At 25.8% G+C, this 14283-nt stretch overlaps 3 protein-coding genes across 6 annotated transcripts; 1 reads left to right on the plus strand and 2 right to left on the minus strand.

Moving 5' to 3' along the window:
* Nucleotides 1–524: 524 nt before the first annotated feature.
* LOC127067969 (RNA-binding protein 33-like) lies at nt 525–9714 on the minus strand. 2 transcript variants are annotated; one of them, XM_051003456.1, is made up of 11 exons: nt 9580–9714; nt 9190–9289; nt 5723–6288; nt 4764–5632; nt 4499–4671; nt 4237–4413; nt 3823–4158; nt 3573–3738; nt 3313–3446; nt 1905–2420; nt 525–1155 (listed from the first exon to the last, which is right to left on the minus strand). In XM_051003456.1, the coding sequence occupies exons 1-11, from the start codon at nt 9588–9590 to the stop codon at nt 982–984; spliced, it is 3222 nt and encodes a 1073-aa protein (XP_050859413.1). In that variant the 5' UTR covers nt 9591–9714; the 3' UTR covers nt 525–981. The 2 variants fall into 2 exon arrangements, with proteins under 2 accessions (XP_050859413.1, XP_050859412.1); XM_051003455.1 differs by having other exon boundaries at nt 5723–6291.
* A 116-nt stretch (nt 9715–9830) lies between these two features.
* Nucleotides 9831–11942, plus strand: LOC127067979 (tRNA N6-adenosine threonylcarbamoyltransferase, mitochondrial). Of its 2 annotated transcripts, XM_051003487.1 has the most exons (6): nt 9831–9878; nt 10420–10519; nt 10595–10853; nt 10930–11058; nt 11150–11506; nt 11571–11942. In XM_051003487.1, the coding sequence occupies exons 3-6, from the start codon at nt 10629–10631 to the stop codon at nt 11883–11885; spliced, it is 1026 nt and encodes a 341-aa protein (XP_050859444.1). In that variant the 5' UTR covers nt 9831–9878; nt 10420–10519; nt 10595–10628; the 3' UTR covers nt 11886–11942. The 2 variants fall into 2 exon arrangements, with proteins under 2 accessions (XP_050859444.1, XP_050859443.1); XM_051003486.1 differs by lacking the exon at nt 9831–9878 and having other exon boundaries at nt 9885–10519.
* A 35-nt stretch (nt 11943–11977) lies between these two features.
* LOC127067980 (GTP-binding protein 10 homolog) lies at nt 11978–14160 on the minus strand. 2 transcript variants are annotated; one of them, XM_051003489.1, is made up of 4 exons: nt 13352–14160; nt 12976–13279; nt 12727–12891; nt 11978–12585 (listed from the first exon to the last, which is right to left on the minus strand). In XM_051003489.1, the coding sequence occupies exons 1-4, from the start codon at nt 13388–13390 to the stop codon at nt 11978–11980; spliced, it is 1116 nt and encodes a 371-aa protein (XP_050859446.1). In that variant the 5' UTR covers nt 13391–14160. The 2 variants fall into 2 exon arrangements, with proteins under 2 accessions (XP_050859446.1, XP_050859445.1); XM_051003488.1 differs by having other exon boundaries at nt 12673–12891; nt 13352–14087.
* Between the last annotated feature and the right edge of the window lie 123 nt (nt 14161–14283).

The following is a 14283-nucleotide window of genomic DNA, read 5'->3' on the forward strand; positions in this document are numbered from 1 at the left end:
GATCAATAGAAAAAAAATATATAAACATTTATATTCTTGCATATAAATATTTAATATCATTAATAGTGATAGTATACATATAATAATAAAGATGAATATAAAAGAAAAAATAATTTATCATGATTACTTTTACGAATAAATGAAAGTAAAAAACAAAGAAAAAAAATGTTCTTAAATAAAATGTATCTCTCGATATTTTCATTTTATAATAAGAATTGTATTATTATTATTACAAGTTTAGACAGGAGCCATATAAGATCTATCCAATATATGAATTTTGGATATTATGATTGTACATAATAGATTACAATTTGATCTGATATGGTCCGATTTGTCTGATATTTGAAATTCTAAAGGTGGCATCAATTAATTGTTCCTTGTAAATTTAACGATTAAATAATAATTTGATAAATCAGATTAAACTGATCTAACTTGGTCTAGATTAATTATATCAAATAATAATCAAGTAGAAGTAAAAAAAAAAAAGAATTAAATGATAAGTTAATATATAAAGATACAAAATATAAGTTAATCTAATTTTATATATTATATGTGAAATATACATCTTTCTCTCTCTCTTTTTCTCCCCCTTTGTTATGATATATACAAATTTATTAATCATGTTGAACTATGTGGCATATAAGTGATTATACAATATGATACATAATTATGTTACAGTTCTTTTTTTTCAAGTAATCCATAGTGATTTCATTTTTCTAGCCTTCTCTATAAATTTCTTGTACTTGATATATAATGTTCTTCTTTTATGTGATGCAAATATTCTTCAACTCTTCTCCACATACATTTGAATATATATCAAATGTTTATACATATTTCTGCCTTAAAATGGCAATGAAAGTAGTAAATATTGACAATAGATTTACGAAGATATAATTATATTATTATATAAATGTACTATATTTTTGTTACACTAAAATAAGCTAAAAAGTGTACTTTGCTAAGAAAATCATGTCGTTTTCTTTAAGACTTTTTTACGATTGTAGCTGTTGCTTTGTTTATACTTGTTTGTGGTATAAGACGAACAGTTATCAGCGAAAGGTCAAGCATTTTACGCTGATATTTTTTGTGAAACACCATGGCAGCAGATTGTGTTTTAAACACAACGGTTGCATTACCCTCGCCCATGTGTATACTCTATAACACGAACAATAAAAAGACAGTTATTATATAATATTTGTATAATTATTTATTTAAAAAAAAAAGAAGAAAAAAAAATATTTATAATAAACAAAAATCATGAGATTACAAAATTTCCAAATTAAATCATAAAATTATCGATCTTCTTTACATTTCTTCTAAGTAAAACTAAAATATTTATATTATTTAATAATTAAAAAGAAAAAAAAAAAAACATTATCTTATGATCTTATAAATGTCAATACATTCTTTTTTTTTTTCAATATATGATCGCAGTATATATAAATTAATATATATTTAATTATATATGATATAGTATGAACATTATTATATTTTACATCTGTTATTATCTTGTATTTAAACATAAAATAAAATGCCCTTTTTTAAGTATATAATAATAAAAAAATTAAATCAAAATAACAAATAAATTGATTTTATATTTTTGATCATTATGTTACATTTTATAAATAATACTAGATATATACTTCAGTACTATGTCCCTATATGGTATTTCAAATGAATCATTAAACAGAAATCAATAATTGTAAACGAATTTATGAGATAAACTAGAAATATATTAATTATTAAAATTTATCAAAGTGATAAATAAAAATTAATGTCATTAATAAAAAGAATCTGAATATTGTCCTTTAAATAAAAAGTCACACAAAAACATTTGTAATTTGGAGCATTTTGCAAGGAGTGATGATAGATTTATCATAAAACTATCATGCAAAAATAGTCACCTCTATGGTTCCGATTCCTTGACACATACGTCTAATTTGTGCCTCGGAGGTACTGGCTGCTAAATTTTCCAATTTAACAGTATTTGTTTTCATTTCTGGTAACTTTTTTGGCGATACCGTAACTTTTTGAAGTACAATTCTCTGATTACTTTGAGCATTTACAACAACTTTTGGAGCAATGCTTCTTTCAATATTGCCCATCTTCTGTCCAATTGGTGATTTTCTTGAAATACCAGACTGTGTTTGTACAAGCTTCTGAAGTATATTCGGTCCAGAACCTTGTCCCTTTTGTAAATTTGAAACAGTTTTTTGTATGGTTGTTGCAATTTTTTGTGAGTTAGATGGTTGGATGGATTTTTGTATCACAACTCTTCTGGTACCACATTGTGGATTTATTTGTCTTATTGTTGAAACTTTATCACTGCTTTGATTACTTGTAAGTCCATCTGCTGAATCGTTTGGTTGTATAGTTTGAATAGTTCTAACAATTCGTGTGCCGGATGCTCTTTCAATTCCCTACAACAGAAATACGTACATTTGTAATATTTGAAATAATTATACATTAAAATACAAAGTGTGTATATAATCATATAATAATAAAATATATTTTATACTCGTATTATTTAATATTAATTAAAATATTGAGTGACATTTTTTGTATAATACAAAATATGAAAGAAAATGATTTGTTAACATTAACATAATTTATAAAATAATATAACAAAGTATACGAATATTTGGAGGAAAAGAAAGAAAACAAAATATACTCTAAAATATATTTATTGAAATGCAAAAGCAAAAAATACAATAAAAGTTAAAATCTGTATGTATATATATATATATATATATATATATATATATAAAATATATATATAATATATATAAAGTTTATATATAATTTATATATAAATATTATATATAAATTCATATATATAATTTTAAATATAACAATATAAAATTTTAATATGTATGCATATACATGCATGCACATCTATCACAGACTGTGTATAAAATCACGCGCATATTTACATATATTATTTGTGTATATATGTATATTAATGCATGCACGCGTGTGTATATGTATACATTTATTTATAAGAAGTGATTAATATGATTGATAATGAAATTATGATTTATTCCATTTTTTCTTTTTTAATATTTTAATATATTTGTAGCAAATAGCAAGTTATTTATCTATAATTGACAACAAAAAAATTTCATGTAAAACATTAATTTTAATCCTTTTTAGACAATATGGAACATATATATTGTATATGGAATATATTTTGTTTATATCTCTTTTAGAGATGCAAAGTATATACAATTAATTATATTCAATTTTTTAGTTTTTTTTTTTTTTTTAATATTAAAAATTTGTATAAAATATAATGATATATTAGTGCTGTACCTCTGTAGCTTGTGTATTGATAACACGTCCACGTCCCCTACCTATACCAGGTCGACCTTTGTTTGGTACAGCATCTTTTACAACACCTAACAGAACTGATACTGGTTTTGCTTCCTGTTGCGTACATTCCGTACCTATTAAATAAGAAACAACGATATATTTCTTCTCATAAATATTTACTTTTGTCGTATACAGAAAAGGAGAGGATGAGGGGAAAGAGAAAAAGAAAGAAAGAGAGAGAAGAAAGAAATTATATTTACCTGTGACATTTGTCTCCATTTTATTAATTTGTTTGTTTTGTTTTTCCATAGCGGCCATTTTTCTTCTATTTTCTTTTTCTCTTAATATTTTTTCTCTTAGGCGTTTTTGCTCTTCCATCTTTTTTCTATATTCTCGCATTTCTGGATCTTCCTCCTTATCCTCTTCCTTAAAAAATAATAATAATATTATATATATAATATATATAATATTATTATAGTAAAATAACTCTATATTATATAATGATGTTACCTTTTTTTCTTCAACTGGATTGCCTAATGTGTCTACAGTTCGTACTTCTTGTAGATTTCTATTATTAGATTTCATTTTTTTTTGGCTTGTATCTCCTGGACCTCCTCTATCAGGAATTTCACATGTTCTTTTTTGCTGTAGTTTATTAACTGTTCGTGTAGTATTTATAGATCTACTATTATTAGTAGATTTTTGCATATGGTTCTGTTGTTCATAAGTTTCACTACGATATGTAGACGAAGAAAGTGGCCGTGGTGGCTTGTGAGCATGATCGCTTCTTGTTCGAGATGATAAATCTCGTTCTCGATAATTTGGGTGAGATCCTCTGTATTCCGACTGAAATAAAAAATAATTGTTGTAAAATATACTGATAAATTATTCTCATGCAAACACAAGAGTATATATTTTTCTTACTTCTTGATAACTATCCCTTTGTTCCCATTGATCATCTGATTTATATTTACTGTTGTCATTGTAACCACTTTCTCGCGAATAATTGCTTTCTAACGGATACTGTTTACTCGGACTAACATTTAATGTCTTTTGTGGCTTATTCTCTTGCCACACATCAGAAAAGTATGCATAAGGATCCTATAAATAAAATAGTATATAAAATATATGAATGATTACCCTATCTTCTAATTACATAAATTATTAGAGAAGAAAAAGTATTTACATCACTCTTATTTTGTTGATAATTCTGTTGATATTGCAATTGATTTGACTGAGATTGAGACTGATTATACGGATTTTGATTTGGATACGGCATATTAGTGGGCTGGTTAAATTGGACTCCAGTACCTTGAGTCTGAAGTGGTGTTGAATGTTGCGAATCCCATGCAAGTCTTGCTGTTTATATCATAAAACAACATGTATTAATAATGTATATAGAGATAAATATGTTATTTTAAAAATCCAAGAATTTTTAAATATAAACTCACCATCATTAGTTGGTTGTACAGCACCTCGGAAATGTGGATTAATCAATATTTTATGCCCTGGGGTTAAGGGTACATTAGGTATATTTGAATTAGATTGTTGTGAGACTGCTGGAATTATGTTGCTATTAAATTGATTATTCTGTATTTGATCTGGATATGGATGTCTTGAATCATATGAAGATCGATTTTCAAAATGTTGTTCTTGGAAAGGTGCTCTATTCTCAAAAGAAGAGCCACTAGATATTTGCGTACTTGGAGGATTTTGTATCGGTGGTCCCTGATTGGATACCGGTGGACGTGGGTATCCTTGTATTGGCAATATTTGATTTGCTTGAAGCGGTAATGATTGATTACCATGTAATATTTGTGATGAATTACCAGGTAATATTGGATTTGGATTGCCAAGAAGAGATCCACCAGAATTTCCGTGTAATAAAGAGGTTTGGTTATTTGGTAAATGACGATTTGGATTATCCTGCATAATAGCTCCTGAGCTTTGAAAAACTTGTGGTATTTGCACAAAAGATGTTGGATTACTGGAGCAATTATAAGGTGGAGCTTGTAATGGTGTTGTAATAGGTCCTCTAGGACCAAACTCCAATCGTGGACCGATTGCACGTGGACCCATAGAGCTTTGAAATTGATTAGGATTAAATGGTGGTCTATTATCTATAAAATGTGTAGGTCCTTGTAATGGATTATTTGGAGAAAACTGTTGGAAATTCTGTACTGGAGAACTATTTGGTTGTTGATACATAATTTGTTGATTCTGTACACTATTAGGTAGACCAAGAAGAAATGGTGGTCTAGCTTCCAACAGTGGCCTACATAATGGTTGCTGATTATCAAAACCACGTGTATTACCAAATCTGTAAAAGAATAGATCATACCAAACATGATATAGAAATAAAAGATATACAGAATGAGATAGATTGTAATAAAAAAAAAATTAAACATACCTTGGACTATAATTACCACTAACCGATGGAATAAATCTTCCTACTTTGTTTCCTCTTGAGCTTCGTCCTCTTCCTCTACCTCTAAATGATGGTTTGGATGGTTCAGAAGTCACTACATTCTCCAAAGTATCAGGAATATCATTATTCATTTTTGGTGAAATCATAGTTCTTTCATTCTGGAATCTATTACGCCTTTCCTTTGCTTCTTCACAATCATCATCTTCAAGTCCCTGTCCATTTCCAACGTAGACTTTCTGCATGTTTTTCTGTAGCTTCTCTCGTAAATCACCTTTCCCAATAGTGGTAGACATATTAGCACTATTACATCCAGAGTTTGTTTCATACTGATTGATTTGATCTGTATTATACTCAGCAGTTTTTTCTTGTTTATAAAATCCTGTTTCATCATCTTGTTGTTCTCCATCTTCATAAAAATTATTTTGAATATCAGTCTTTGTTCTATTAAATTCTACATTTTCATCTTCTGCTTCTAAGTCATCCAGAGCATCCGTGACTCCTAAGTCCAGTACATCATCTGTTTCCTCTTCTCCCTTATAGCTATTGTGCTGCTTAAGGAATTAAATTGCCAAACATTTGTAATGTAAATACAATATACTATCGCAAAAATTACATTCTATAAATACTAAAATGTTATAACCATAATATTGTAATAACTACATAATTATATTTGGAATATTATACCTTTTACAATAGCAAACCTCAAACCTTGATTACATCTGATCTTGCATACAAAATCTTAAAAGTTCAATATGGTTTCATTTTCATATATAACTTAATTATTATAAACAATAAGTAATATGTAATACTGTTTCCTATTGTATAAACATGTTCAGCATTATAATTCATACATGAATATTTTTTCCTAATATAAGTATATGATAATTATGTCATGTATCATGCTTCTTCATAAAAAATAAATCTGTATACAGTGAATAAAACAAAGAAAATAATTATGTTTATAAATTGTGTGTTTGATATCTTTTTGATTAATTTTATATCACAATATGATTTATGGTTTGCATTACTAAACACATTGCATTTAAATAGAATGTGTATTGAAGATTGCATTTATATAACAAATATATAATATATTCATCACACATGCACTTAAAGTGTAACAGCATAGTATATATTTCAGTCAAAGCAATTTTATATATGAAAATTCATTTTTGTCACATGAATATAATAAGATAATATACAATGTTTTTTTTAAGTATTTCTGTATAGTAATAATAATTTTACATTGTTGAAATAGTTTAATGCAAATATTTAAAATCTAATTAAATACAGTAATATGAATTATGCTTAATATAAATGACTTTAATTTATAATTATATTATTATAATTTTCTCTGAATTATTATTTACTGTTACTTTTTATGCACATGAATTATAATCTTTTATTATGCAATTGATGATAATTTAACTTCTAAATGCTAATGGCTGATATTTAATACATATCATTTTTACAAAATGTTCTTTTATTTTTTCTATGATTGTAATGTAATTGATGGCTTGTAGATGAAAATATCCTTTAAGAATGGCTTTATGTAAGTTTCTTTAAAACAGTAGTGATTATATCTAGCAATATTAAAATATACTATCACGATTACAAAGAATTTATTTTCAAAGCAGAAATATAAATTAGCTGTGTTATTAATATAAGTTATATTCAATATTTAAATAAAATTGTTTCTTCTAGGTCAAAATAAAATATAATTAATAATTAAGTATTGTGTAATACTCTGACATCAATTATACTTTTTAATTTTATTCTTACATTAAACCATTCAGAATAATTTTCTCAATATGATAAATAAATTTTTTGGTTTTTGATAAATAATTCAAACAGATGAAATCTATATAAAATAATTTTACATTAGTGTATATTATAGAATGCTTAAATTGCAAGTTATATAAAACAGCAATAGCTATTTATTTCGTTTTTGTTAATAAATTTGCAATATCTGATATAGTTTAAAACTTTTCATATTCTTCATTCATTCATAAGATTTATTTAAATATAATGATTTATGAATTATGTAGAAAAATTAAAACAGCAAAAATATATAATCCATATATGTTATTTTTCTTAAAAAAAGAAGCAATTGTTATTCTATTGAGAATAATTGGATATATATTCTTTATGTTTGATGAATATAAGCAAGAAAGGATAAACGCATGTATATATGCGTGCACATGTTTTTATGTATATGAATGTGAATTAGGCAAGAAGAAATATAATGTGATTCACTTTACAGATGCTATATATATGTGTGTGTACATATACATACACATATATATAGACACACACACACATCACACACATACAATCAATGATTAAGAGTAGCTATTATTATATTATAATAATAAAAAAGAGGCAAGAATTTATGATAAAAATGACATTGTGTTCATAATGCTAGCATCATTTAGAACTAATACTTTTATATGTATTATATCTCTTCAAAAATGTAAAAGAACATGTTTCAATTGTATACTTTACCTCATATTCAAATTTATCTTTACTCCCTTTTTTTATTTAAAATCTTGTTATATGTATGAAAAAAATTAATTATACATTCTAAAATTGTTATATCTTCTTAATAATAATGGCTACTTTTTATAATTTTGTAACTCATCCAAATAAGCTTCTTACATTTCTTACTTAACAATAATAGCGCTTATATTACATTATATTACATACTTATTTTCTTGCGAAATACTATTAGTAAAAGATTATAGAATCTTCACAATTAATACAATATAAATCTATCAATTGTTGGGAACATTACATCATCAAATATAATCTTCATCTATTTTTAAGAATCTTGTTTTACATATTCAAATAATTTTGTAATATATTTAGATTATATAAATTACATTGTTAATATTATATCATGTTAATATAAATTATATTATTTCTTTATAAAATAGAAGATCAAATTTTTACAACAGAAAGACTGATATAAATTCTTTTAACACATTTAAATCTGTTAGTCTTGTACTTTTCATTTTACATATTGTAAAATATTTAAAAAAATTATTTATTTTTAAGACAATTACATATAACTAGAATGGAAAAAATTAGAATCCTCCAACATACAATTGAGATAATTAAAGTGCTTTGTTAGAAATATTTTAAACTTGAATTGTAAAGTAAAAAATATATATGTATTAAAGATATAAAAAAAATCTATAAAAATGCTGATTTAATTTTTTTATCTTCAGATAATTTATAATAAAATAAAATGAAATTATTTTATATGATATGACAGCATTACCATTCAATGTAAAAGTTAAGAAAATATCTGTTTAATAAAAAATTAATTATTATTTTAATGTTGATAAAACTAATATATCTTATATTATTTTATATTAGCTGAGGAAAAGAAAAAGTAAATAACAATTTCATTTAATAAGGATAAAATGGGTAAACATTATGCTCACCCTCTCTAATTCATAGTCATCAGCTAGGAGGGCTTCTTCCTCATCATTGCCCAAATCATATTCCTCATCCCCAAGATCTTCATCAAGTAAAGTATCGTCACTGAAAAGTTTATTTCTTTTATAACCGTAAAAAATTAGTACACATAAGTATATTTAAAGAGTCGATTGATGATTATACTTGATATAATAATTTGAATCATTGTCACACTTGTATTCGAAAACCCTAACCTCCACTTATTAGGCTAAAAAAACATCTAAAAATTGATAAAATTATAAAAGAATAACTATATGCAAGATTTCGAAACAATAGCATATATTTTATTAACGAAATTTAGGTTAGAAGAAAAGTATTAAGATCAAATATAAATCCATATAAGAAAAATAACTCACTGTTCTGACATGGTACGTCCAATCTTCTTCGTGTCAAGAGAAAACCTGTGATGGCTTCGTTATTTTACTTCGATCGATGCCATCAATATCGTCTCTTCGATATATCGGAACATACTATCGATATTACGACATCTTCTCAACCAATGAAATTAAAGCTGTATTTACTTTCGATTCTTCGCGAATAGTTCAAGTTATTCACCACCTCATGCTAGTAGCGTACGTGACTTCAACGACATCTATGGACAAAATATAAATTACATTATATACACATGCGCTTATTGTACCGACATGAATATTTGGTTATCATATATCTCTCTTTCTCTTTCTCTTTCTCTGAAAATAAATAACTTTATATTTTTTATTTCGCCTTAGATTTATATAAACAGATACTAAAGCATATTTAAGTAGCAATTAACTCTATATTACTTGCGATAGAATACATAAGAAATAAAATATAACCTTTTCATGGATTATAATCTCAATAGCATATGCGTTACCAACTTTTATCGTTGTGCGCAATATATTTCTAATGTACTACTCTTATGTGTATATATAAATATATATACATCATGAAAAAACAATATTAATCTCATTGAAATAAAAAATATCGTTTGATTTGTTTACAGTAATTGCATATATTTCTAAATAAATTCGTAACAAAAAAATAAATTCCTAAAAAATATAGTATTTATTTTCAGCTTTGCATTATTATTTCTTTTTTTCTTTTTTATTAAAAAAAAATGCTATTTCAATTGAAACACATGCATCCTCGATATAATATACTAAAAAGTCTAAAAAAGTTTAAAAAATTTTGTACTCATGAACCAGCTATTATTTTAGGAATTGAAAGTAGTTGTGATGACACTGGCTGTGGTATTGTAGATAGCAATGGAAATATTTTGGGTGAAGCAATTAATTCACAATATTTATTACATTTGAAGTAATTTCAACATATTAAAAATTTATAGTTTTATAATAGTTGCATTCATTTACACGATTTATTATATGATTGTAGATATGGAGGTATAATACCTACAATTGCACAGGATATGCATAGACAACATATTACAGAAGTATGTGAAAAAGCATTGAGATCAGCAAATTTAAAATTAAGAGATATAGATGCTATAGCAACTACTGTAAAGCCAGGTCTTCCATTATCCCTTCAAATAGGTGAAAAGTTTGGAAAATATATAGCACTTCTTGGTAAAAAACCATTTATACCTATACATCATATGCAAGCTCATGCACTTACAATTCGAATGATAGAGAAGGTATAAAATAAAGAATTTATTTTTATTCTTTATACAAAACTAGACATTAATAATAACATTGAATATTTCTTTTTAGGTAGATTTTCCTTATCTTGTACTTTTAATATCAGGTGGTCATTGTATGCTTGTAGTTGTTCACGATGTACAGAAATTTGTTATGCTTGGTTCATCGATAAACAATGCACCAGGAGAAATTCTAGATAAGGTACACTATCATGATATTAATAAATTTAAGATAATTTTCATAAATATTATATTGTGATAGCAAAAATAAAAAATATAGGAGTATATTATAGGTTGCTCGCAGACTTAAATTGAATAATATAACAGATTTTAAAAATATGAATGGAGGTCAGGCAATAGAAGCAGCAGCATGTAAGGCATCCAATATAGATCAGTTTATTTTTAATGATTCTATGAAATCATATAGGGATTGTCAATTTAGTTTCTCTGGAATATTATCAGCATGTATGCAGCACATTGCTGAACAAGAGAAGAAACATAATATCACAGCTGACAAGATTATACCTGATGTTTATAATTTATGTGCTAGCTTTCAATTTGCAATTACAAAACATCTTTGTTATAAAACGCAAAGAGCAATAGAATTTCTCGATCAAATTAACTTAATTCCTGAGGACAAACGAACATTGGTGGGTATACATTTATCTGATTCAATTCAGTAATTTTCCGATTATATAACTGATATGATTATAGGTAATATCAGGAGGTGTTGCATGTAATAATTTTATAGCAAAAGCTTTGGATATTATATGTTCTGAACGAAACTACAAACTTGTTAGAACACCACCAAGATTATGTACTGATAATGGTGTCATGATAGCTTGGAATGGAGTAGAGAAATGGATTTCAGGTATTGATATACTTAGAAGTGAAAGTGAGATTAAAAATGTAAAGATAGAAAAAAAAGTACCCATAGGAGAAGATTGGACGAAAAAAGTACAACTTTTAAAATTAAAATGCAAAGAAATAAAGATAAAAAAAAAACTTTTTATGGACTCAACTATATAAATTATATATATTGTATGTACATTTAATATATAATAATTATTTTATTCATATATAAAATTGTTTTTTTAATCTAGAAAATTTTTTATATAAATTTATACAAGTGTAGGGCCATATTGCTTTACTTGCTGTTTTAGTTTTTCATGTAACTCAGAATTAGATACAATTTCTTTGTTTAATATTAATTCTTTTTCTTGATTAATATCAAGTATACTTCGTATTTTCTCTTTAATCATTTCAATTTCATTTTTCTTTTTTAAAGCCAATGATGCTGTAACAATATCATCAAATTCTATAACATGATTAGGTCTTATTTCTTCCGGATATTCTGAAGCAACATTTGCTAAATCTTCCAACTTTTCTTTTATATCATCATAAATTTTATCAGCATTATCTGTATCCATCTTATTTATTATAAGCATAGAAGATGTATCTAACAAATCTGGTTTGTACAGTTCAATTTCTTTGTTTAGTAAAATAATTGTTTCTAAAAAGGTTCTATAAGGACTATGAACGGATAATTGGAAACCTTGAATATCTACAATAAATAGAAGTAACTTTGTTCTTTCTACATGCTTTAAAAATTTATGACCCATTCCAATATTAGCATGTGCACCTTCGATTAAACCTGGTAAATCTGCAACTGTTATTTGTCTATGATCTTCGTAAACCATAGTACCTAATTGTGGCTTTAAAGTAGTAACTGAAAAAAGCAAGTATTTAAAAAATGTAGTAAACATATTTATAACTTTTAAACTTATTATTTGCACAAATTTATTATTATATTTACATGGGTAACATGCAATTTTTGGACGTGCTTTAGACATAGCATGTAAAAATGTACTTTTTCCAGCATTAGGAAATCCAACTAAACCCACATCAGCAATCAGTTTTAAATCAAGTATTATTGTTCTACTTTGCCCTTTCTGACCACAAAATCCTGTTTCTGGACAACCACCTAGACCACCCTTTGCCACTAATAACTTTAAATTAGCTTCATTCAATTCTCCTATATTTAATATAATACATAATTTTTATAATATGTATTTATATATAATGCATAATATTATTTAAAGATTTCAATTAAGCTCACCTAACTTTAAACCATTATCATCAAGGATAGTTACACCGCAAGGAATTTCAATATTTATATCATTACCAGATTTTCCTAAAATTCCTTTCATGGAACTGTTAGTGCCTGTTTCAGCATGTATATTTATTTTTTTCCACTTCTTTTTAACATTCCTTAACGTCAATTCTTCTTTTGTCACGACATAAACATTTCCACCTGAACCACCTTTTCCACCATACCGAGGAAGACCAGATCCTCCAGCACCTCCTCTTACAGTAAGACGCAAAGAATCTATGAATCCTTCGCGTAAATGTTTTCTAGGTACCTACAATAGATGTTTTATCTAATTTATTACAAAAAAATTTTCTTGGATCTTGTTCGTGAGTGATACACATACCTTTATAGCATAACCTAAAATATGTGTAAGAAATACCATTTCTCTATATTATTACGAGATAATATTTTTTATTATAGATGTTTATTGTGAATAAAAACAATATTATATATTAATCTTATTATCTCTTTATCATAACTGCATCAATTGGATAAACATTGAAACAGTCACCATTTAAATACATATACGTCGAAGTGTAATAAGACTATACGAGATCGAATGTAGATAGTAGTTAACTAAATACTTATAAAAAAACGGGAATATATTTTCCTAATAAGAATTTTATTTAAACTGATTAACAATAGAAATTATAACAAAATATTATGTAAGATAAAACAAATATGAATTATGATCAATTATATTAAAGTTATTCAATTTTTGGAGCACATATAAGTATTTTGATTATAATTGTATATAGGTGTTGTATGCTTTATACAAAATAGCAAGCTTAGATGAAACATATAGTTATGAATGCCTATCTGGAAATTGATTCATGTAGAAACTCAATACTGTAAATTTTCTCTCGTTGCTCTACGTTGTCTGAGAACGATGTAATAGATAATGATATCATCATAATGCTTATATAACTCGTATACGCAACTATCTTCACTAATTATCCAATAATGTCTGATGAATAGTTTATAGTTTATTATGATTTAAACATCGCGATGTTTGATAAATTATTTATATTTAATCATAAACAAAAAAAAACAAGAACAAAATTGGCAACCATTGTAGTACTTACGACATGGCGCGAAAAAATTCGAATTTAAAATGTAACAAAAACTGATTCTTTTTTCAATAGAATAATGAATCTTCAATAATCAATGTTGATAATTAAAGAATATAAATCACAATAACTAACATGAACGTTAAAAGTGTTTAATCGTAATAACGAATTATCATTGTATTTGTAAATTCGTAATAAACTTATC

Source organism: Vespula vulgaris, chromosome 12 (assembly GCF_905475345.1).
Source record: "Vespula vulgaris chromosome 12, iyVesVulg1.1, whole genome shotgun sequence".
Classification (NCBI taxonomy): domain Eukaryota; kingdom Metazoa; phylum Arthropoda; class Insecta; order Hymenoptera; family Vespidae; genus Vespula; species Vespula vulgaris.